The sequence below is a fragment of the Echinops telfairi genome, unplaced genomic scaffold, assembly GCF_000313985.2.
Source record: "Echinops telfairi isolate 266 unplaced genomic scaffold, ASM31398v2 ScPeMD7_443;HRSCAF=831, whole genome shotgun sequence".
Classification (NCBI taxonomy): Eukaryota; Metazoa; Chordata; class Mammalia; order Afrosoricida; family Tenrecidae; genus Echinops; species Echinops telfairi.
In genome coordinates this window covers 57,953,045-57,976,982 of record NW_022104341.1, presented here as the reverse complement: position 1 = coordinate 57,976,982, position 23,938 = coordinate 57,953,045, and the positions used below count along the sequence as shown (strand labels likewise).

The following is a 23,938-nucleotide window of genomic DNA, read 5'->3' as shown; positions in this document are numbered from 1 at the left end:
CGCAGGGCCATGGGCCAGTGAGGAGCATCTCGTGGAGACAAAATTTGTTTCAATACCGGATACAAGTTTTGAGAAGTCAACTCCAAAGTGTAGATGTCAGTTTGCTTGTTTTTTGGTAAAAATATTTTCTTGAATGTGGTCAAGGATAAAGTCTTTGGAATCAGTGTATTGGTGATTTTTAAAGATATAATAAAATGAAGAGATACAGATACTTCAATATTTTTTCTGTAAGAGATAAGGATTTACACAATTGATGTGTGTATGGATTGGGACAACAGTTGTATGAGCCCCTAATAAAATGTTAAAAAAAAAAAAGAGATAAGGAGAACCCTGTAAGTTAGATGAGGAGAACTGAGGAAGAGTGGCACCTTGGAAACCAAGTGTTTAAAAATGCACTGAGAAATTAATCCAGGCAGGTGAAATGGCCATGGTGTGTGGCTGGATAGTTTTTGGTGTCCTTCCCAAAAGTTTGAGTGAAATGGTCCGGTGGACAAAAGCCTTAGTAGCACATTCAAGAGACAATGGAAGGGCAGAAAACGTCAATGTTTTCAAGAAAGAATAACTGAACTGAGAGGGCACTAGGCTCCAGCTGTGAGAAGAGTGAACATAGTCATTTGGAAAGGTGGCATGTTAATAAACTAGGGGACTATAGTGGAATTGCAGCGCAGTTCGAAGGGAACATTTAAAGTTTCAAGTGACATAAATCAGCTTTGTTGCGGCATACAGCAAAATTGTAAGCAGGAGTGTTTAAGGGAGGTATGGTATGAGAAAGGCAATAAGCAAAGTGCGTGCAAGAGCCAGCACACAACCCCCCCCACACCTCTCGCCCCCCTCCTTTGGCTAAAGAGCACAGTAATGTCTGGTGCAAAGGTGCACATCTGGGCCCAGAAGGCACCAAACTTGCGTTTACAGGATGATTCTAAAGAAATCAAATCTTTTTCTCACAAAATAGTAACAGCTATAGGCAGATGATGGAGGCTGTATGGGGTTGAGGAAGGAACCACTGCCGTTAGGAAGCTTCGGGGGAAAAAACCCTTTTCCAAATCTAGAATCTGACACTTACACCCCGACGTTTGGCTGCGGCTTGCGGTTGGTATGCGAAGGAGAGATACGCATGGTGGCGACTGACTGGGTGTGTGTGTGTGACCGACCAACTCCTTCCCTGGCTGCTTGTAGGGCTCCTGCACCCCAAACCCCGGCGGCGTCAGCAGCTCCAGCACTGCCGCCGGAATGTTTGCCGGTGTCATGGAGACGGTGGAGCCCTGGCTCAACAAGCGGCCGCGCGGTTGGCTGGCGGCAAGATTCCGAGGAGGAGGGCAGAGGCGGAGGGGAGGGCCGAGGGTTGGTGGAGGAGGAGGAAGCTTCGGACGACGACTAGAAGGCGGAGGCGGGCGGCCCGGGCCCCAGGCCCCTCCCAGGCTCTGAGTCTCCCAGGCTGCAGGCGGATGGATGGGGCTTCTTCAGGCGGTGGCGGTAGTAGCGAAGGTGGAGGCGGCAGCGGCGGCAGCGGCTGTAAGTGCAACCTCTATGTACCAACGCTTCCGTCCTATTCCTGCGTGGGCTCAGGGGCTCCTGAGGTGCCCAGGGTCCCCTTTCGCTCTCTCCCCTCCCCCACCATAGAGTCCTGTCCGGAAGACCCCTAACTTCCGGGGAGGGGCTGCGGGAGACGCGCCCGGCTTGCCTCCCAGCGGGGAGCTGCGCGGGCCGAGGAGGGCGCATGCGCAGCTCGTCCTCGCCGCCCTCCTCTCCTCCCAGCCCCGTCTCTGCTTTCGCGGGAGGCGGCGATGTTTCTCAGCGTAGGCGGAACGCTGGGGATCCTCTGCGGCGTAAGTTCGCCTAGGCCTGTTCGCGTGCGGCTTTCATCCCTTTTTCATTTTGGGTCTCTCACCCCCAAGAGGGTGGAGCTAAGCTATCCACCCCTCTGTGGCTCCGCCTCTCTTTCCCCGGTCTCGTTCCCGGCCGCCCGCCTCCCCTCCCCTCCCGTCCCCTCCCTCGCCCCCGTTCTTGTGGGAGAGCTGGGGCTGAGAGCAGCTCCTTGCTGTCACTGCAACCCGGGGGTGAGCAGGGTCCTGGGGGGGAGGGAAGAGGACATTATTGTGAGGGAACTCAGAGGATCTCTTGGGCCAAATGCCCCTTCCTGTGCTACGCTACCCCTTTGGATGGCCTTGCCCTGGCTTGTGGGAGAAAGATTTCTGGCCTGGAGGCCATCTCCGGCCCTCCCTTGCTTGTGTGACCTTGGGCAAGTCACGACCCTCTGTGGGGTACCCTGCTCCCGAAACATCCCCGAGGCTGAAACGCTCACTGCACAGAAGCAGCTAGGGCTCTTATGAGACTGGTTACAGTGGGTATGACTCGGAGTTGCCCGGGTCAGTTTTGGGTGGGAATAAGGCAACTGATTTATTGGGCCGTTTTTACTCTTTTACCGAGGGTTACAAATGCACGTGTCCACACCTGAATGTTTTCCTACCTTCCTGGGCTCTCTGACCTTCTTGGCCATCTTTGTAAAGGGAGGTTAACGAGCGTGCGGTTTCTGTCTGGTTGCTACTGAGGCTCTCTTTCCTTTGATCCAGATGGTGTGGTGGCGCGATTCTCCCAGTGCCTGGCTGAGTTTCGGACGTGGTTAAGAACCAACTGGTTGAGATTCAATGCAGACAAGACGGATGTGATGCTGGTAGGCAGGGGCACACTTGGAGATAAAGGGAGGGACGACTCTGAACTCCCTCAAGTAATAGACTGTTACATTACTCTTGTGTGTTCCAGTGTTTGATCAGCCAGTAATTTCCCAAATTTGGGTGAGATAAGAATAACGTGCCAACAGTGTATGAGTATGAGAAGATTAGGTTGTAATAATCTGATAAAATGGGCCCACTAGTTTTAACTTTATGAAATATTACTATGAAAACATCAACCAAAACTGTACCTAGAAGAACCAAATGCCTGTATGCTTTAGGGGAAGTTAGTAATTAAAAACAAAAATGTTGGTATGATATTTGGCAAACTGTGCATCTGGGGCCCCAAGTGGGCAGCCTGCATTCTGCCTAGTAAGCTCTCAGTTTCTCTAAAATGTCATTTTTAAGGAGGCTTAAGTATTTTGATATTTGAGTATTTAAACCAAATTAATAGACAGTCATGGATTTTATATTGTGAAGACATGATGTAAGCTGTCATTTTTAGGTAGGAACTACTAGGAAAGTGTTAAAAGGGATTTAGAGACCCTCGATATTGTTAAGTAGACGCTTTTCTTTTTCCTTGGGGTGGGGTGGGGGGACTGTGCAGCACTCATTTATTTCAAACAACCGGAGAGTCTAAACTGTTAAGTATTTTGTTGGTGTATTTTGAGAGACCTTATTGAGTTGCATAACAGATGTTTATATAGTGTAGGCATATATGATATTTGAATCTGGTGTTGGTACTAAATAAAGGTTAAGAATTTTAGGTATACATAAATTGTTTATGGGTTAGTTTAAGTTACCAGTTTAAGTAAAAATTGTGACCTTGAAATGTTTTTTTTTAACAGCAATATTATTACTCTGAGTGAAATCTCTGTGTATGATATCCTCTGTAAAATGATTTAATAACTTTAATGGAGGGCTCAGTAAATTGGTTAAGCATAATTGCCCATCAATACAGCAACATTTTGAGTCGCTTATTGTAGTAAAAATGATGCTAGTTTGCTTGAAAATGAGGAGGCCTTTAGGTGGGGAATGGGAGCTGAAGAGGCATTTATTCAGGCTTTGTATAGTGATTTTTTTTTTTTTTGGCTTTAGGACTAACTAATTAGCCACAAACCTCACATAAAATTGAAATTAACCACACTTAAAATTTTAACATTAAACCTCTTACTACACGATTCTAACAAAATAGAATTTTCAATCACATTAATAAATGTTTTTCATATTATTAAAAATAGTAACTTTTTAATAGGTCTTAGGTAATGGTAAATTTTCTCTTGTCTTTAGTTCTGTCTCTGGAGAAAGACTGGGCTTTCCACTCCCGTAAAGATGTACAGTCTCAGAAACCCCACAGGGGCAGGTCTACTCTGCCCTATAGGCTCGCTGTGAGTCGGATCGACTTGATGGCAGTGACTTTGGTTAGCTCTGGTATGCCCTGTTCCAGCTTTCCTAGTTTTAGATAGGCTTCAAGGATGGATAGATGGATGGATTTTGTTAAACCCAGTATAAATATTGATTGGTTGTATTTGAATATAAACAAAGGTGTTATCTGTTGAATTAGCCCTAAATGCTAATTAGGGGTAATGGATGGAAACGATGACATGGGTTCTGGTATAATAAAAAACATTTTCCAGACATTGAAGGTTTTTTGAGAGAAGCATCCTCTTTATGAGGTAATTACTGCTGTTTTTTAAGCATAGGCTAAAAATTTTAGCTTTGTAGTACGGAAGCATGATGAGAGGTTTCTACCTCAAGAGTTAGAGAATTAAAAAATAAATAAAAAAAGAGAGAATTGACTAAATATTTTTAAGGTCCCAATCAAAATTAAGATTTTGTGACTAATCTACCTATCTATTAATATTTTTTACACATTTTATTAACCAACAGTTATAGAGGTTAACCAACAGTTTTGAGAAAAAAATTGATTTTCTAGGCAATTCCTGAGATTTTAAAAGATCTCACTATAATAAAATGTAATGGGTAACTGATCATACAGTATTACAGCTGTTTCTCTTTACTTTTGGAATAACTAAACAAAACAGTCACTGAACTCATATTTCCAAAAAGGGAGGAAAGTACAGAGGGAACTTCCCCCCTCAGGTTGGGCGCTTTGAACAGGTTTTCTTCTGCTCCTTCATTTATGGATCTAGGTTACATAATTGCCTGCCCTTGTCTAGGCAGCCCCCTCTAGAGGAGAAATGTTTTCTTTAACTTCTGTGAACCCACTTCAGGGGGAGGAGGAGGAAGAAGAAACAGCCTGTGTTTTTTATGCCACAATAAAAGTTGTCAGCCACACAAAATATATATAAATAAAGTTACATCACAGCATTATATTAGTAAACTCAAGTCATTTACCAATAAGATATATGCCCATTCCTATATGCCCTGGCAAAATATCAGACTTCAATTTCCTGACTATTTTAGAATTCATTTGTAGATTAAGGAAACGGCTGTGATCTCAACTCTATCACAATTTTTAAAATGCTTTAATTGAGGAATCAAAACAAGCAAATTAATTATTTTTCCTGGTATTTTGACAACACCTTTAAATGGTCTTTTTGGTGCCCAGTTAAAGTCCCTATATCAACTTTCAGCTTTTCATGGAAAATCCTCCCTTATTCCCACGGTATAAAGCCTGAGTTTCTACCTCTAGGCCTCTTATTCTTTTGATCTTTTCCCACCTCAGGTCCATGTGCATCCATTGTTCTTTCCTTCAGTTATTTCCATCAATTGTATAAATGTGAAAACTACTTGGAAAGGAACTGACATTTTAAAAAGTCTTTTATTTCAAGTCCAAATGACTGACGTAATCCTAGTCAACAGGGTCACTCTCAGAAACTATATACCTATGCTGAAATTTTAATTTTCCCCAGGAAACTTGAAAAACATTTCTAGATCAATATTCTAAACAATAAAGTGAAAACTGTACAGTGCAGTTAATGGTAAAAAATTGTTTGTAGTCTGGGAACCCTAAAAGTTTTCCTTTCTCTTCTTTCCCTTGCTTTTCTTTCAGTAGAAAATGTGCATCAGATGTTTATATTTAATTGGTTTACAGACTGTCTGTGGACTCTTTTCCTGTCAAATTACCAGGTAATGTCCTTTCACTTAGCAGCTACTTCATATACCTGTAAATGCAGTTTATGCGTACACAAATTATTATTGGACATATAGAATTTCAAGTTATTGTTGAATCTTTGGATATTGGGAATTGCTTGACAGAGGCTCGCATCTTAAGGGAATGCACACAATTGAAGAAAACAGCCTCCCTTGCATTGCGTTCTATTAACCTTAAGGAGATTGTATATGAATATATATAGCATTGGCACTACCTCCTTTGGAGAGGATGATTAATTCTTGTATTTGGTGATTTTGATAGCCATTTTTGAAAAGCTTCTTGAGATAAGAACTTTTAAAACTTTTGGTTTAGTACAATGTTAGTGCATGTTTTAATACCACTTTCGCATTCGCCAGTATTTGCCCTAATAGTGGAAATGAAACATATTTGTTATGTTGCAATAATTGGCAGTGGCAATATCAAAATTGGCATCAAGGCTAACTGGCATCTGTAGGCTACTACATTAAAATCAACTTTGAAATTTTAGACATTACAAATCACAGGCTCTCCCTTATGCAGCTGAGTTGAGTGGGGATTATTTATATCAATCAAGGAATAGCTTTTCAGTATTTTACTTATTGTTTGGTTTTTCCACTCTGGCTAGTGCAAATTCAACTAGTGTTGCTCCTTGGCATTTCAGAAAGAGTGAGGAAACAGGCAAGTGAGATATGGCAGATCACGGTTTTAGCATGCCTCTTTGCTTCCACCTCTCTTAAGAGCTAGGGCTGTGCTGGCTTATATTTCCTGCCGGTAAACAACAACCAAGAGAAAGAAGTTATGTGTAGTTGTTAAAGGATGATTGCTTTCAAAGCACAGTGCTTGCCGCTGTTACCTCACAGCATCATCCGTTTTTCTGCAACAGCTCTTCAAAAACGACTCCCACATTAAATGGAACCTTCTCCCGGCCTTCCCACCCCCCTGTCCCCCCCCACCCCCCCAGTGTAAAAAGCTCCTGCCCTTGACTTCCATGCTTTAGACCCCTTGCCCCAAGTTAAAAACCCCTGGTCTGTGGAGGCAGCAGCCCTACGCGGAGATGCTTACCTCCCCCGCGCCCCCCCCAACACCCACCTTGACTCCGCCCTCTCCGCGCTCCTCCCAGACAGGGCTGTCCACGGGGGCGCGCGCGCCCCTGTTTTCGCGTGCGCGCTATCCAGTCTTCTCCCTCCAGTCCGGCCCAGCTGGCGCGCCACGAGGGGGCGGAGTGGGGTGTGGTGGGCGCGCTCGGGCGGCTCCAGCGCGTTCCCGCCGAGACAGCCGCGGCTCGAGCGGCTCTGGCGACCGCAGGAGCCTCGAGTCCCGTTGCCGAGTCCCACATCCGGGTTCTGGCCGTGACCCAGCTGCGGACGCAGCGGAGATGTGACCCGTCAGTACAGCAAATATGGCGGAGGTAAGGGAGCGAGCTCCCCCTCCCTGTCCCAGAGCGGGGGCCCCTGGGCACTGGCCGGGGAGGAGTGGAGTGGGCCTGGCTTGGAGAGGCCCAGCCCTGCCGGCGCCACTGCCCACCTGTTGTCCAGAACAGGCCGCGCTGAGGCTGGCGCTTTCCTGGGAACTTAGTTGGGATGGGTCAGGGGACGGAGGGAGCCAAATCGCAGTTGGACTTTGAGGGCACTTTGAAGGGTCGGGTGCTGCGTAGTTGGTGCGTGCTGAAGGGGGGTCGGGGTCGGGGGTCGGGGGATGTGCCCAGACCCGGGAGCTGGTGGCGCAGCTAGCCGGTCGGTGTGCGAGGCCAGGAGGAGCTGGTGCTTCCTCTTGCGAAGTTTCTTCCCTCCTTAACGGAGATGCTGTTGCGCCCTTCCGCGTCACCCCCACACGGGTCCTGCTGGCATTCTGTTTGCTGGTGGAGGAAACGTTGGGCAGACCGGCCTTGAATATTTTCATCTAATTTTTCTGGAGAGTGTGCGGATAATTAATCCGACCCCTCCGTCGCAATCCAGCCCTCCAGGCCCGCGGGGGTGGGGGTGGGGGGGAGTTGGTCTTCCGCATTTGTCCTAAGAGTTTCTTATTCACCCAGGGCAGACAGACCTCTTTCTCTACAGCCCAGGAAAGTTGTTTCCCATCTTTTCTCCCCCTTTTCTTCGTTTTTCAGGCCTACCCCCCATCTCCTAGACCACAGCTAACTATAATCTTTTTTAAAATCACCCTCTGGGAAGTTTATTTGTTTTCTGCTCTTCAGAGTTTCCTTCTTTGAAGGTAGATAATTTTACCTTTGGGGGCTTGAAATTGGTGGTCAACCCACTACTCATGACTAATTTGAGTTTAGGACATGCCACTGGGTGCTTAAAATTTTGCTTCTAATTTAAACCTTTAAATACATGAATTTTCGTCATACTCTGAAGGATTTAGTTATTTTTCACCCCCAGGCATTCAGGGAGTAATATATCGGGACTTTCTGTCCCTTTTGAGATAAGCCACACTAAATGAATGTTCATTAACAAGGCATTTCTATTGTTGGAATTACTTTTTCCTGGTCTTGGAGGCACCCAGGGACTGATTTGGGAAGTAGTAATTTTATTTACCATCTATCCCTTGATTTTTATCATTTGCTATTTGCTAAATGAAGACAAGTATTTTCATCAGTACTATAATAGTACCATTTTAAACCTTGGACTATTGATTCAAATTCAGATTACGAGTTATTTATTTATTTTTTTTTAATTTGAGGCCTTTTTCCTTCTGTTGAATGCAGGGCCCAAAGATGAGCTTTTCTGGCACGTTCGTCCTTGCAGTCTGAGGCTGCAGCACCTTCTGCTGGCCTTCCAGAAATTGGCTTTATTATGCCCTAGGATATTTGCTGTTAAAGGACGAAGAGGTTTTACCACAGAACTGTTTACTGCCCATCTTCTTTTTAAAAACATGTAATATTTCTGATTAACAATTAAAATATAGATCCTAGATTTTTCATTTCATTTGCTTTTTTATATTTAAATAATTGCTTTCAAGGCATAGAAGTTGGAAAAAACTACATTTCTATTTCAGTTCACTATGAATGGGTTTATTTTGCTTGTTGAAAGTCAATTAGTACTATTGAAGTAATATTGCATATTTCTATTTCATTACTTGGAGAATATAACTTGTAATTTAGGAACACATGGATGGTTCAATTTTGAGAAGAAATAATCCCAATTTTACATCACTGTATTTATTTAATGACCCGATAGCTTTGTAGAACTCATTTTTTAGATTGTTCAAATATTATCTCTAAATTTGGAGGAGAGTGGAGGAACTTTTAAATCTATAGCCTACACCCCCATTATTATTATTATTTAATAATAATTGAAGGAAGAGGTGAAAACTAAAACTAAACTAATTTTCCAGGTCTTAATATTTTTTATTAAAATGATTTGAGACCCCCATCTCACACCCATTGCTGTCTAGCCAATTCTAAAGCATAGTAACCTATAAGTCAGAGTAGAACTTCGCTTAGGGTTTCCAAGGCTATCCATTTTTATGGCCGGGAACTGCCACTTCTTTTGCCCAGCAGAGTGGTTGGGTTCGAAAAGTCTCTCTCTTCTGTTAATCGCATGATGTTTAACCATGTGCTACCACAGATCCTCATTTGAGAACAGTGGTTTTAAAAAAGTAGGTGAATGCGTGCTTTTGAGAGTTTTTTCGTGTGATCTTTCAGTGGATTCATTCTTCTTGCCAGTGTACATTGGCATGTGGTAAAACAAATGCTGAACTTTGCTTTTAGTCAAGTACTGGAGATTGAAGCTAACTTGTGAAGTAAAAAATAGTATATGCAAAGCACTTGTACGTTTATTTGATAACAGAGGAAAACAGATTATTGAAGAATGTCTCCAGAGAAAAATACAGGTATTATGCTTCTGTGGTTTTTGTTGTTTTTCCTCCATAGGATAATGACCCTACCTTATTTAGTCAGATACATTGTAGTGGTTTCAGATGTGAATAGAATGTGTATTTTCATACTTTTCTGTTGTCATTGAAAATATAATAGGAAATATGTATTAAATGGATCATAAGCCATGGTAGCATTAAAAACAAACACAGTATGCTTAAAAGAAATGGCATGTCCTCTTTTTAATTCATTGTTTTTGGTAACCATTCTCATTGCTTCTTATCCCCTAAAATGATTTACCAACCTTCCAAAAGCCATTCTTAGTCTCACTTAAAGGAAGGGAATTTACAGAGTTGGCGAGGTTTTACAAAGGCAATGGGAAGAGAGTAAGAGGAAGAAATAGTGAACCCTTTGGGTTTTATAAGGAATGTTGTGTAGGTACTTTTGGGAGTTAACAATTTGTCTTTTAAATCACAGTTTGTAAACACATCAGGGACTTCTCAAGGGGGGGGGCGAGAAGGAGGAATTTAATAGACTTGCTTCTTTCTATTACAATAATATTTCTGAGCATAGTACATAATTTACTCAGTATCTCATGTATCCATTCATTTGTCTTGGAGTGTTTCCTTAGCATTTCTTGAGTGTATTTGGATTTAGTTTTTTTAAGGAAATGGTGATCAACTATTTTTTGAAGTGTTAAATTTCATTCTTGCAAACTGCAATAAATTTAGGCATTAATTCTTTAGATTGCTTATGAAATTTATTTTAGCTTTTATACTTAATTGCTATTAAGGTTTTATCCAAAGTAATTAAGAATAATAATGTGTGAGAGTCCTTAAAAAAAATTAGTGGGAATAAGAAAGAATCCAAAAATTGATAAGGCAAAAAACAATTAGTGGAGGAATTATAGAAGTGATTTGCTATGACTATGGTAAGACTAATCAGTTAAACAACTAATCCCAGAAATAAAACTTTGATTTTCAAACTTATTTTTATCTTTCATGTAAGGAATCAATTGTATAGAAATATCTTGCTTGAAATTGAGAATGAGTCCTTATATGAGGAGATTGCAAAATATTCATGGAAAATTTGAATCCAAGGGTAATGTCATTTTCCCATGAACTTTTTTAATTGCCCCCTCCCCCATATTTCAGAAATGTGTAAATGGTTCCAAAGTTCATTGCAGTAATTATTAATAAAAGCGTTCAATTAACCAGTCCTTGCTCAATCAGCTTTATTTATGATTTTAGAATGATCATATGCAATGTACTAATGTGCTTTACACAATCGATGTGTGTATGGATTGGGATAACAGTTGTATGAGCCCCTAATAAAATGTTATAAAAAAAAAAAGAATGATCATATGTTTCTGTAAATATAAAATTTATAAAGGAGCATCTCCAAATAACTGTTCATGTTGAGGACTTTTTCTTACAGTCCTTTGTAGCCAGTCATAGTAAAGTGTTTAGCTGTGCAAAGAAGTTAGACTGAATGTGAAGGAATCTAAATATCATCAGAGACGAAATGAAACTAAATGGAGAGCTTATGCCATTTGCTTTGGGTCATGTAATTAGTTTGTAGCACAGTGAAGACTAGAATCCTGGACTTCTGAATTTCCTATGTTTCGTTATACCATTTTATTCTTTAAAATAATTACTACTTTAGTAAACTTGCGAATTTTAACTCCAAAAAGTTCTTAACCTTTTTTTTTTTTAATTTTAATTTTTATACTCCCAGAATGCCTGAGACTGAGGTGGTGGGCCCTTGGCATAGTACTCCTGTCTCCCTTCACCCAACTCCTTGTGGCATCTCTCTCCATTATAGTATACATAACTTAAATGGTAGTACCATATAAAGAAAAGGATGTAGAATTAGTTTGAGGAGAAAAATACTTTTGAAAATGTCTTGAGTAAAAAAGTACCTAATGATTTCTTTAATGTTTATAACACTTTTTAAAAAATCAGATATTCTAGCTAATATTTTACTCATTGCTAATTTATAGTTTTCTTTTCTACGGGACATTTCTCACTGTATTCCAGAAAAAATTGTAAAATTGAAACGTTTGAACCTATCTGAAGCATTGAATGTTTATCTGCAATGACTTACCAAAATGAAACATTTGAATATGTCTGAAGCTGGGTGAATGTTTGCAATAACAGCTAAATCCTAAATATATGGATAAGGATGATATATAAATGGTAGTAGTTTACCATTTACACATACACTCTTTGTGTATGTGTGATTGTTTAGTGTGATACTTTCCATCTGACATGAAACATTTTTAATTAAGTATGCTCGAATCAATTAACCACTCCTTAGATGTGGCAGTCGGCTTCCATAAAGGTTACAGTCTTAGAAACCCTTTGCAGTAGTTCTACTGTTTTATGGGAGTCATGAGTTGGAATCAACTTGGTGGCGATAGATTTTTGTTTTGTTTTTAGCAGAAAATGAATTGTATTTTCAAAATTAAAGATTTTTATTAAAATGATATAAACATTTCTTAGAAATCCAAAAAGAAGAAAATGAAAATGCTTCGTAATTCAACAAGAATAACCCCTAGTGACTTTCATTTTAAAAAGAGTGGTGATACATGCTAACAAGTGGTTTAAAAATCCCAACAGTACAGAAAGGAATAACACGACAAAGCTTTCTCTCCCTGACTTTCTTACATTTGAACATTTTAAACAGATTTGTGTGTGCTTTCGGAAAACAAATTCCAGCTCAATTTCTCCATGTGTATTTCTTTTCTCTTTGTTTTTACTTCTAGTATGTCTTCAGTGTTTTTTTTTTCTCTAGCAACACTTTTTTTAAATGGATGCATAGTGTTCCCATGCTTGGAAGAACTAGTTGATTTCAAAGTAGTCAAAATGGTGACATCCCCTGCCCAACTTTTTACTATGATCAACATTGTGGTCCAATATTGTGCTAATAAATGTTTTTAAAATGTTTGCTGTTGATGTACTTTTCCAGGTATATTAGTAGTACAGATTCATGTTGTCAAAACAAGCTCGCAAATTGTTAAATCAACCCTACCAGTAATGTCTTCTAAATATATTTTCATCCCAGATTTTAGATCTTAGTTACTGCATATATTTTATGTATAATGTTTGAGCTTTTACTAAGAGCAGGTATTAGAATAAATGAGTATTGGATGAGCTATAGTTTAGTTGTAGTTTATTTTCTTTTTTTCCTCCACCCAGTTTGATTAATAATTAATGATAGTTATTGCAGGTTTTCTTGTCCTGGAGGATATTGTTAGAGGTGCCAGTTCCTAAAGAGACAAAAACAGGCCTAATAGATGGCAAGTGATAGTCACATTTTAAATGTGCTTTGAACATATGAAAACCATGTTTTTAAAAACAGAAAAGAAGGAAAGGGTAAGCTAGAAGAAAGAACAAGGTGAAGAAAGTTTTTACATAGTTGTTTCTCCAGGAGATAGAAAGGGAGCACCAAGGAGTCAGAGACTGTAGATTCCAGTCCTATCTTTACCACCGAACTCAGAACCTTGGTCAGCTCACTTTATCTCACTGTACTTGCTATTCTTGCATATTTAAAAATGTCTAGAACAGTTAAGTTTGAAAATGTAAGTTGGTTCTCATATTGTCTTTCATACTTAAAAAAAAAAAAAAAGCTTTACCCTGCATTGAAACCTTACCTATATTATGATAGTAATAAAACTAACATTTTATCTTGAAAGATCGTTTTATTAGCTAGAAAAAGTACTGTTTTAAATGTAGACTGTTTTCAAAGGTCAGATTTCCCAATTTAGTCTTTGATTAATTGGGGATAAGTAACTTGAGATTCCCTTACCATTAGAAATTGTACATAAATGCCTTTCTTCCCCCTGTTCTAATTTAAATATAACTCTGACTGCTGTGGAATTAATGCCATTTCATGGGGACCCTATGCCACCAGCCAAATCCTTCATGGTCCTTGGAACATTCCATTGTGTCTGACATAATGTGTGATCCATTAACATGCTAGATCGTCTACTTTGTGCTATTTAGACTTAAAAATGCTACCAGTCTTCTAAATATTTGATACTTTAATGAATGGAAAGTACTAATGGCCTTTTCCAGAACTGTGGGGTTGTTAACATGTACCAGAAAGTAATAACTTTGGCAGTGCTGTTAATGTTGTATACAAACTACATAGACTCTGCTCATAATTCGGTATCTCTGCTGTTGGCAATATGCAACATTGGTGAAAAATATATTTTGAGTAACATTTTTATATACCAGAAAATTGCTTTTGTCAGAAACTTGTAGAATAATACTGAAATGTTCAAAAAGAAATACTCAAAGAAACATATTTAAAGATTAAAAAAATGTGTGTACATAAGGCATGCAAATGTGTTTTAGAAATTTACTAAAAAATATTCTGTATGGATTGTAATAAGAGCTGTAAGAGCCCCCAGTAAAATGATTTTTTTTAAAAAGACGATAGAAAATGAACCTAAGTCTAGGTAGTCATTAGCTTGGTGTGGCCTTGCACAGAGTTTGGGCATACACTTGGAAAAAAAGTATAACTGCTAGAAATACAAGTGTATTTATACCTTAAAATATTGACTTATGGTGTAATAATTTGTTATGCTTAAATCCATTTTGAGTCAGAAATGTGTAGCTCTGTTCAAAAGATGTTATGCAAGCTAGAAACCATGTCACTGTATGCTTCAGCATTCCAGTAGAGGCACTGAGTTGCAAAGTAGCAGTACTATGTTAGCAGTTTTCGAAGAAGAAAACTTAAAAATGACAGTAGTGTGACAATGGAAATACCTAGTACTGGGTGTTGTGAGGTTCTTACTGTAATAGCGTACTGTGGAGACAATCATAAAACCGAGTTTTAACACTTTATCAAAATTTATTTATCATATATACCTAGCTCTCTGTTTCTGTAAAGAGTTGCAATACAGTCTGGAAACTCACAAGGGCAGTCCTACCTTGTACGCTAAAGGGTTGCTGTGAGTGGGCATTGAATTTATGGCAGTGAGTTTAGAATTTTGGGTTTGAAAAATGGCGCATTTTCCCCATTTTTTATTTTGCCTCTCTGCTCTAGTACTTAACTGAAAGAAAAATACTACAATATCTCTTTGCTAGTACTTCACAAAATAGATAGGTCTGAAAGATTAGGCAAGACTAAATACATAATAAAGTTTATGTCATTTGAAACATCTTTTAAATGTTTGCCAGTGAATTTGCCTTGTAGTGGTTTGTAAATCACTTGTTTATGATTTTTATCAAATTAATTTAAATAAAACAAACTAAACTGGTGGTTATGTGGCTAAAATAAGTTACTGCCCATTTTATCTTTGAGTTTTCTAAGTGCCAATGATTAAATTTATGATGGTTAGAATAAATAGTACAGTATAAGGAAATTAAAATTGCTAGTCTGCGATCTTCCATCAAATGACCTAACCTTTCTAGACTTGACTTAGAAGAGTTAATTCTGTGATGATAGTAGCTTGTTTAACAGTGCTGTTTGGTGCATAAATATTTAATTTTCCCCTTTGCTTTCTTTTCAACCTCATTTTTAATTAAAAGTATATCTTGAATTTGGTTTTCCCTCATATCACAAAATCAGCTTGACAGCAGACTTGTACATAGTTTTTCCTGTATTGATAGGAGATAACTCATTACAGTTAATTCAAAGAGTAAAGTCATCCCAAACTATTTTTTGATATTCATATTTAGCTTTAAAGTCTGTATAAACACCATATAAGTATCTTTGTTTCCAGATTCAGGAATGATTTTTATTTTATTGTTGTAAAAATCATGTAAAAGGTTCTTTGCCTATTTAATGTTTTCATTTCTATACTGTGATGACTTCAGTTAACCATATTATGTAACCATGAACAATATTCTTTGCCACATTTTCCATCACCATAAGTAGAAATTAAGTACTTCCTAAACAGTGAACTCCCTCCTCCAACCCCCCACCCCCCAGGTCCCCCTCTGATACAGGAGTGCTTTTTAATTGTCTATATGCTTACTTGTGATGTCAGGGAGAAGATTACATAGGAAATTTTATTTTGTCTTAGATAATTCAGACATTTAACATACTACCATTGTATTTAGTGTTATATATTACTTATCAAATCAATCTCTTGAATAATTATAAAGATTTAGTATACAAAAATGGTAATATTTCCTCTTTCCTTCCCTTCAGCCATCTGTTGAGTCTTCAAGTCCAGGTAAGTATTTTCTGTATTTTATTATCTCTACTAGATAACATTTGTCCTGTTAGTTGTATAAAAGCTGGAGGAAGCTAGACTATCATCTGACTTGCTTTTCTTCTGAATGCTTCTGTGGGGAAAAATGTGAAGCTATTTTTATTTTTTTTTTGACATATCCTGCCTCTGGTCTGTATACCTCTTTGCTTTCATCTCTCTACCCTTTCCCAAAGAATTATTTTTTCTTTAATTTAAAGCTCTAAGGAATTCAAACCTTGTAACTTTTCAATGCTCTTTGAATTTGGGCTACAAATATACCTAAGTCTGAAGAGGCAAGATCAGGACTGTCGGATGCATAGACTGAAACTTCCCGTTGAAATTCTTATGGAACAGTCTTTGCTACCCTTGAAGAATGAACAGATGCATGGTTAGGGAAAAAATTCCTTAGTACAACTTTGTTGACCTTTTTTCACCAATACAGATTTCATTTTCCTTAAAACTTCATAATAAGCCCAACTCCTGTGGTCACATTGTGTCCTTGGAAAATCTATAAAGATTACTCCTGTGGAATTCATATAGTCTATAAACTTCTGTATTGGCTCACCTGATTGCCTCAGAAACCACCGTTTTGACTGAACACTTTTGTTGTTATATTAAAGGCACTCTAACAGTCCTTTTTTTTTTTTTAATCATTTTATTAGAGGCTCCCACAACGCTTATCATAGTCCATACATACATCGATTGTGCAAAGCGCATTTGTACATTCATTGCCCTCATCTTTCTCAAAACATTTCCTCTCCACTTAAGCCCCCGGCATTAGGTCCTCATTTTTCCCCTCCCCGCCCCCCCCTCCCTCATGAGCCCTTGATAATTTATAAATTATTATTTTATCATACCTTGCCCTGTCCGACGTCTCCCTTCACCCACTTTTCTGTTGTCCGTCCCCCAGGGAGGAGGTCACATATAGTTCCTTGTAATCGGTTCCACCTTTCCAAACCACTCCCTCTACCCTCCCAGTATCCCCACTCATACCACTGGCCCTGAAGGGATCATCCGCCCTGGATTCCCAGTATTTCCAGTTCCTATCTGTACGAGGGTACATCCTCTGGTCTAGCCAGACTTGCAAGGTAGAATTCGTATCATGATACTGGGGGCGGGGAGGAAGCATTTAGGAACTAGAAGAAAGTTGTATTTTTCATTGTTGCTACATCGCACCCTGACTGGCTTGTCTCCTCCTCGAGACCCCTCAGCAAGGGGTTTGGGTCTCCACTCCGCACTCCCCCCATCATTCACTATGGTAAGATTTTTTTCTTCTAATGATGCCTTATACCCGATCCCTTCTACTCCTCGTGATCGCACAGGCTGGTGTGCTTCTTCCATGTGGGCTTTGTTGCTTCTGAGCTTGATGACCGCTTTTTTACCTTCAAGCCTTTAAGACCCCAGACTCTACACTTTTTGATAGCCGGGCACCATCAGCTTTCTTCACCACATTTGTTTATGCACCCATTTGTCTTCAGTGATCCCTTCGACACCTTGTGATCACACAGGCTGATATCTTTTTCCATGTGAGCTTTGTTGCTTCTGAGCTAGATGGCCTCTTGTTTACCTTCAAGCTTTTAAGACCCCAGACGCTATAGCTTTTGATAGCTATTGATAGCCGGCACCGTCAGCTTTCTTTACCACATTTACTTATTCACCCACTTTGTCTTCAGCGGTTGTGTCAGGAAGGTGAGCATCATAGAATGCCAATTTAATAGAAGAAAGTATTGCATTGAGGGAGTCCTTGACTGGAGGCCCAATGTCCTTCCTCTAACAGTCCTTAAAGCAAAAGTTTTACTGAGAAAACTTGTCGGGCCATCCACTGATCACAGAGATACATTTAAATACATTTTGTTTTGAGAATTTGTGCATGGATAAACTGAACTCTAGTAGCAATACTTTTTGGCTTAGCCCTATTGTGCTGCTTTAAACTTAAGTCCAGGTTTGCCAGTAGCCAAATGTGTGCCAATTTTACAGGGTTTCTATGAGGAGACTTTAAAAATTGCATTGGAATTGCAATGGGAAAAAAATGGATTATCAAAAATAAATAAATAAAATATATTGCACTATCTACAAAACTTCATTTTCCACTAAATTTTTAAAGCTGCAATGTATGTGTGAATGTGAGTGTATGTTTATGTATACATATTATTGTTAGATGCTGTAAATTAATTGCCGGCTCCTAGTGACCTAGGTTTATCAGAGCTAAACACAGCCTTGACCCATTCCATGCCATCTTTAAAACGAGTTGCTATGCTTGAGCTCATTGTTTCTAGCCACTGTGTCAAGCTGTGTCATTGAAGGTCCCTTTTTATCATACCCTCTACACAATATGCATATTATATACAGATAAAAAACGCATGTGATAAAAAACATGTGTGTGGCAGTCTATAAAACTTGATCCTATTTAGTATAATATTCTCCAATCAGAAGTCTAAATACTGATAATGCAAATTAATTTGAGAGCAATTCTATTTTTCTTTGGCTATGTATTTCACATGTCTGTATTCTCAGGGCCTATAGCTCATACTCATGCATTGATGTATCCATTATTATTCAAATGGTTAAATATTGTGATCCCCCCCGCACACAGGATTGTTCTAATTTAATATCTTTATCCTTCATAACTTTGTTTCATTATTAAAGATTAGGGCACAGTTTTTAAAGCTGTTAACATTCCTCCTTGCTGATATGGCAGTCACAGCTTAATATGTAAGGGTGGGGAAGAGCAAAAATTAATCCCCTGGGAAGAGATTTTGTGAGAGGCAATGAATAAGAGGAGACTTTAAAAAGCAATAAATAATACATGTTTTACTCATTCCCTGGCTCAATTTCTTTTTATCCAGCACAGATAAAGCTTATACATTAGTATTAATAAGTTATGCTTAATTTGGTTTACCAAACTTTTAATATATTCTTTACCAGGAGGTTCAGCAGCATCAGATGACCATGAATTTGATCCATCAGCTGACATGCTGGTTCATGATTTTGATGATGAACGAACATTAGAAGAGGAAGAAATGATGGAAGGAGAAACAAACTTCAATTCTGAAATAGAGGATCTTGCAAGGGTAAATAACATTAAGAGCTAGGAGGCAAACAGGTTATGTAGCTTTTTTATGGAGAAGGAACTGTTTGAAATTTAGATTTTGTACTTTGGTGGGAGCTTTTGGGGGGTGGCTGAAAAAAATTGAGGTTATATATGGATGAGGTATTTAAAGCTTTAAATGAGGAATTTTTAAAAAAGTAATGTGAAGAAGGGAATTTCATATAATGAATTGGGTAAAACATCTGAATTAAAATTTCCTTTCATACCTTCTGTTCTTTCCCAAATTACACCTTTTATTTAATCCCCCTCCAAGCAAAACATTTGAGAATACTCTTGATGTTCTCTGTCCCTTTTGTAAAAAACACTCGTGATTTCCATTGTGGCATTGCTTATTTATCTCAGTGGTAATTCAGTACAATTTGTAATCCTTTCTTTATCTTGACTTACAGAGTACCCAGTGCCTAGTTTTCCCTACTTCTTTTGGGCCCTAGGCATTATATTTTGCAGATTTTCTTTCTTTACTTGGAGTTTTAATTTTGGGATTTTCTAGTCCATGTTTTGGAACATCATCTTCGCCTGGCTTTTGGTAGAACGCTGTTCCTGCATATGTAGTATGAATGTAGTTGCATCAGAATCATTGGTGAACTTAAGATGTGCAGGCAGATTCCCAGACATACTGAATCAGAATCTCTAGAAATGAGGCTCAGATTACGTCTTCATTAAGAGAGCTTGAATCCTACACAACCCTTTTGAAAATTGCCAAGTTAGGCGATACCTATTCTAAGGCTCAGTGTTCCTGAGTCACTGCATGTTTCTAGCATTAGCTTCTTCCTTCTCTCAGATTTTCCTTATCCAACTACTGCTTGACATCTCAATCAAACCCAGTGCCACTGAGCTGATTTTGACTCATGGGCAAACCCAACAAGGCGCTGAGGTTATAAATCTTTATGGAAGCAGAGTTCCTCATCTTTGACATGCAGAGACCTCTCCAATTTTTTGTGCCCAGACTGAACTATTGCTTGTTCTCCTTCTGTTCCTTTTCTTGTCTTCTTCGTGTGTGTGTGTGTGTGTGTGTGTGTGTGTGTGTGTGTGCGCGTGCTTGAGCTTATCATTCACCCTTAAGTCAGAAACCAGGATGTCTTTGCCTTCCATTCTTAGTACTCAGTTCTTTAATACACTGTTTGTTTCTTTTCTTTTTTTAATCATTTTATTAGGGGCTCATACGACTCTTATCACAATCCATACATACATCAGTTGTGTAATGCACATTGTACATGCCCTCGTCATGCCCCCGGCATCAGTTACGCATTTTTTCCCCTCCCTCCCCGCTTCCCCCTCCCTCATGAGCCCTTGATAATTTATAAATTATTATTTTGTCCTATCTTGCCCTATCCAACGTCTCCCTTCACCCACTTTTCTGTTGTCCGTCCCCCAGGGAGGGAGGTCACATACAGTTCCTTGTAATCGGTTCCCTCTTTCCAACCCACTCTCCCTCTGCCCTCCCAGTATCGCCACTCACACCGCTGGTCCTGTAGGGATCATCCTCCCTGGGTTCCCTGTATTTCCAGTTCCTATCTGTACCAGTGTACATCCTCTGGTCTAGCCAGACTTGCAAGGTAAAATTCGTATCATGATAGTGGGGGCAGGGAGGGAGCATTTAGGAACCAGAGGAAAGTTGTATTTTTCATCATTGCTATATCGCACCCTGTCTGGCTCATCTCCCCGCAACCCCTCTGCAAGGGGATCTCAAGTGGCTTACAAATGGGCTTTGGGTCTCTACTCCGTACTCCCCCCCCCTCATTCACTATGGTAAGATTTTTAATACACTGGTTGTTTCTATCCACAAATAGATCTCTTACTTTCATGCCATCTCTGCTGCCATTACTCCAGTCCACAATCATTTGTAAACTATTGTAACGTCCTATTTCCTGTTTTGCCACTCCCCCACAACATATTTTTTATCTAGCAACCATGGTGATCCTTTGATAATACAAAGCTAGTGTATAGTTTGTCAGTCTCTGACTTCAAACGCTCTAGTAATTTTCCTATGTTTGAAGGAAATTCAGACTCAATGTGGAGAGCCAAGCTACCTGTTTGATGTGGCTCCTGATAGTTTGCTGCACTATCCCTACCATTCTATACTTGGAGCATGCTACATGCATTTATTCTTAGATAAGAAAATTTCTTGTTATCTTTTTAGCTCATTCCCCTCTCTGGTATATGCTTTCTGAGGTTAATTTCTTATCCTTTTGAATCTGGATTTACTATTGCCTCTTCAGAATGGCCTTTCCTGTACTCTCAGGTTTAATTTATTGTCTTTTTTCTCCATTACAGTGTAAGCCCCATGAAAAGAGAGACCATGCCTGTTTTTATTAAATAGTATTTCATGAGTCTAACAAGAATGATCACTCAAAAGTATTAGTGTGAGAACAAATGAATGAGTCTGGCATACGAGGGGATACTCACAAACAAGGAATTTCTTTTTCAGTTGTGTATTTAAATTTTTTTACAAAACAACCCTATATAACCTTTGAAGTACTCTCCACTACTCTTAATACATTTGTCAAATCTGCGATTCCATTCTTGGAAACATTTTTCAAACGCATCTGTTTGTTTGGCTGACAGCACCTCACTGGTTTTTTCCTTCATCTCTTCTACGTTGTCAAATCGCTGTCCTTTCATGTCCCTCTTCATTCATGGAAATGGAGAAGTCGCACAGAGCAAGATCAGGTGAGTCAGGTGCATGGGACAAGAGAGGCATGCTGTTTTTTGCCCTAATCTGGCACACTGAGAAGGCTGAACAAACAGGTGCATTCTTGTGGTGGCAAATTCAGTCTCCTGTCTGTCACAAATCAGGCCTTTTTTTGTCTCACACTGTTTACGCAATCTTTTCAGAACCTCTAAATAGAAAGCTTGATTAACAGTCTGAGCTGGTGGAATGAACTCCAAATCCTCACATCCAAAAAAAAAACAAGTGAACATCATCTTGGTCTTTGATTTCAGTTGAGCTTTTTGGGGGGTGAGGTGACGATGGTGTCTTCCCCTGGCTTGATTGATGTTTGGTGTTGGGGTCGGAAGAATAGCACCCTATCTCTTCACGAGTAATGACCTTGGTAAAAAAATCTGGTTCACCTCAGAGCTGGTCTTTCAAAGCATGGCATGTTTCCACTTGTTCTTTTTCCTGGTCAGTCAGCACCCGAGGCACACATTTCACAGAGACTCTTCTCATTCCCAGTCTTGAGTTAAATAAAGTTCATTGAACCTAGCTCTAAGATATCCAGATAACTTCTCCCATCTCCCCAATGGACCCTCGTCAGTCTTTAAGCACAAATGCATGAATTTTGTTGACATTTTTGTTCTTTCGGGAAGTTGATGGACGTCTATAACGTTATTTGTCATTAATCGACATTTCACCATTTTTGAAATGAGAAAACGATTTGTACACTTGAGTTTTTCCCATAGCGCCGACCTTGTAAGCTGTGTTCAACATCACAACAGTTTCTGCTGCATTTTCCCCTTAGCAGGCAACAAAATTTCACAGCCACATCCTGTTCTCTTAAATTGGCCATCACAAAAAGCAAGGTTCAAGTGAAACTCCTTTTACGAATAATTTCACTGTGACCAGAGAGAGCCTTCCCAGGTGACAACACTGGATGGGTGCACTAATTCAGAGAGATTTGTTGAGTGCTTGCCCAACAGGAAAAAATGGATAATGAATGTTCCACCCAGCGGAGCTTTTCATGGTTGTTTTGGGTACCTGCTCATGTGCTCATGAAAATTTATTATGAGTATGAGCTTTTGTACTTTATGATTCAAAGAATATAGATAAACAAGACAGTGCTAGTCTTTAAAAACTTAGCATATATAATATATGGAAAAATAGATGATTATTTTAATAATGAAGTATAATTTCTTTTAATTTTATTTTGGGGGCTTTTACAACTTTTAACACAAACCATCCATCCATCCGTTTGGGTCAAGCACATTTGTACAGTTATTACCATCATCATTCTTAAAACACTTTCTACTTGAGCCCTTGGTATCAGCTCCTTTTATCCTTTCCCTTCCCCACCCACCCTCCCTCACGAACCCTTGATAATTTATAAATTATTATTTTTTTCATGATGAAGTATAATTTCTAAATCAGAGGATTTTAAATAATTTTATTGAGAACTTTTGATTTAGAGTTTTAATTCAAAAGTTTTAGAGTATATTTAAATAGGTTGAAATTGAATCCTGTTTTAATAGTAACAATATGTAATGGATTAAGGATTCACAAGGTTGGGGAGGGAGGGGAAATAACAGGAACTTATACCAAGGGCTCAAGGAGAAAATGTTTTGGAAATGTTGATGGCAACATTTGTACCGGTATGCTTGATACAATTGATGTATAGAATGCCTTAAGAGCTGTAAGAGCTCCCAATAAAATTATTTTTAAAATAAAGGTAGAGCAGGGGGAAAAAAATTGAATCCTATTGGTATTTAGTCAAATCTTAATTTATTTTTGCTGCCACAGACTCAATTCCGACTCCTTGCTACCCTCCATACCACAGAATAAAACACTTGCCTGGCCCTACACCTTCCCACAGTGTTCTGTTTTTGGCCTTGTAGTCACTGTGTCAGTTCATCTCTGAAAGTCGTCTTTTCTGTTGGCTCTATTGTACCAAACATCCTTTTGAAGGGCTAGTCTGTCCTGATAACATGCTAAGTAAGTTTCACCAACTTTGTCCAATTCACTGTCATTGAGTACTTGGCTGTTGCTTCCATGAGCTCGAGCTGGCGTAATCCATAGTACTTAAGCAGTTCACTATTGCCCTGCTTCTGAATGCATCCATGATATATAGCAGCTAATGGTGAAACACCATGTCTTTCCCATCTTGTCAGAGTTCACGTTATTCAAGTGCTACGTAAAGTCACTCTTAAGTTGGGATCAAGTCAGTAACATTGAGTTTAGGGTGAGTGTTTGGAGTTACGCACGCACAATTTGTATTAGCTAGAGTGATTATTGTTCCCTTTTATTTCAGAAAACAGACTACAGTGAACCCTCGTTTATCGCAGTTAATCGGTTCTAGACCCTACCGTGATAAATGAAATTCCG

The 23,938-nt window shown here is 39.3% G+C and overlaps 1 protein-coding gene across 10 annotated transcripts in view; it reads left to right on the top strand.

Moving 5' to 3' along the window:
• Positions 1 to 1,416: 1,416 nt before the first annotated feature.
• Positions 1,417 to 23,938, top strand: part of MIER1 (MIER1 transcriptional regulator) — a 73,907-nt gene continuing 51,385 nt past the window's right edge. For 2 of the 10 annotated variants that reach the window (XM_045291872.1, XM_004699355.2), the window contains exons 1-4: positions 1,417 to 1,512; positions 2,571 to 2,671; positions 15,749 to 15,773; positions 18,717 to 18,862. In XM_045291872.1, coding sequence (XP_045147807.1) covers positions 1,446 to 1,512; positions 2,571 to 2,671; positions 15,749 to 15,773; positions 18,717 to 18,862 — 339 coding nt within the window. In that variant the 5' untranslated portion in view covers positions 1,417 to 1,445. Of the gene's footprint in view, positions 1,513 to 1,743; positions 1,827 to 2,022; positions 2,058 to 2,570; positions 2,672 to 5,685; positions 5,763 to 7,106; positions 7,175 to 9,533; positions 9,601 to 15,748; positions 15,774 to 18,670; positions 18,863 to 23,938 lie in introns of those variants that run through there. The other 8 variants (XM_030886055.2, XM_045291866.1, XM_045291865.1 and 5 more) reach the window with 8 other exon arrangements.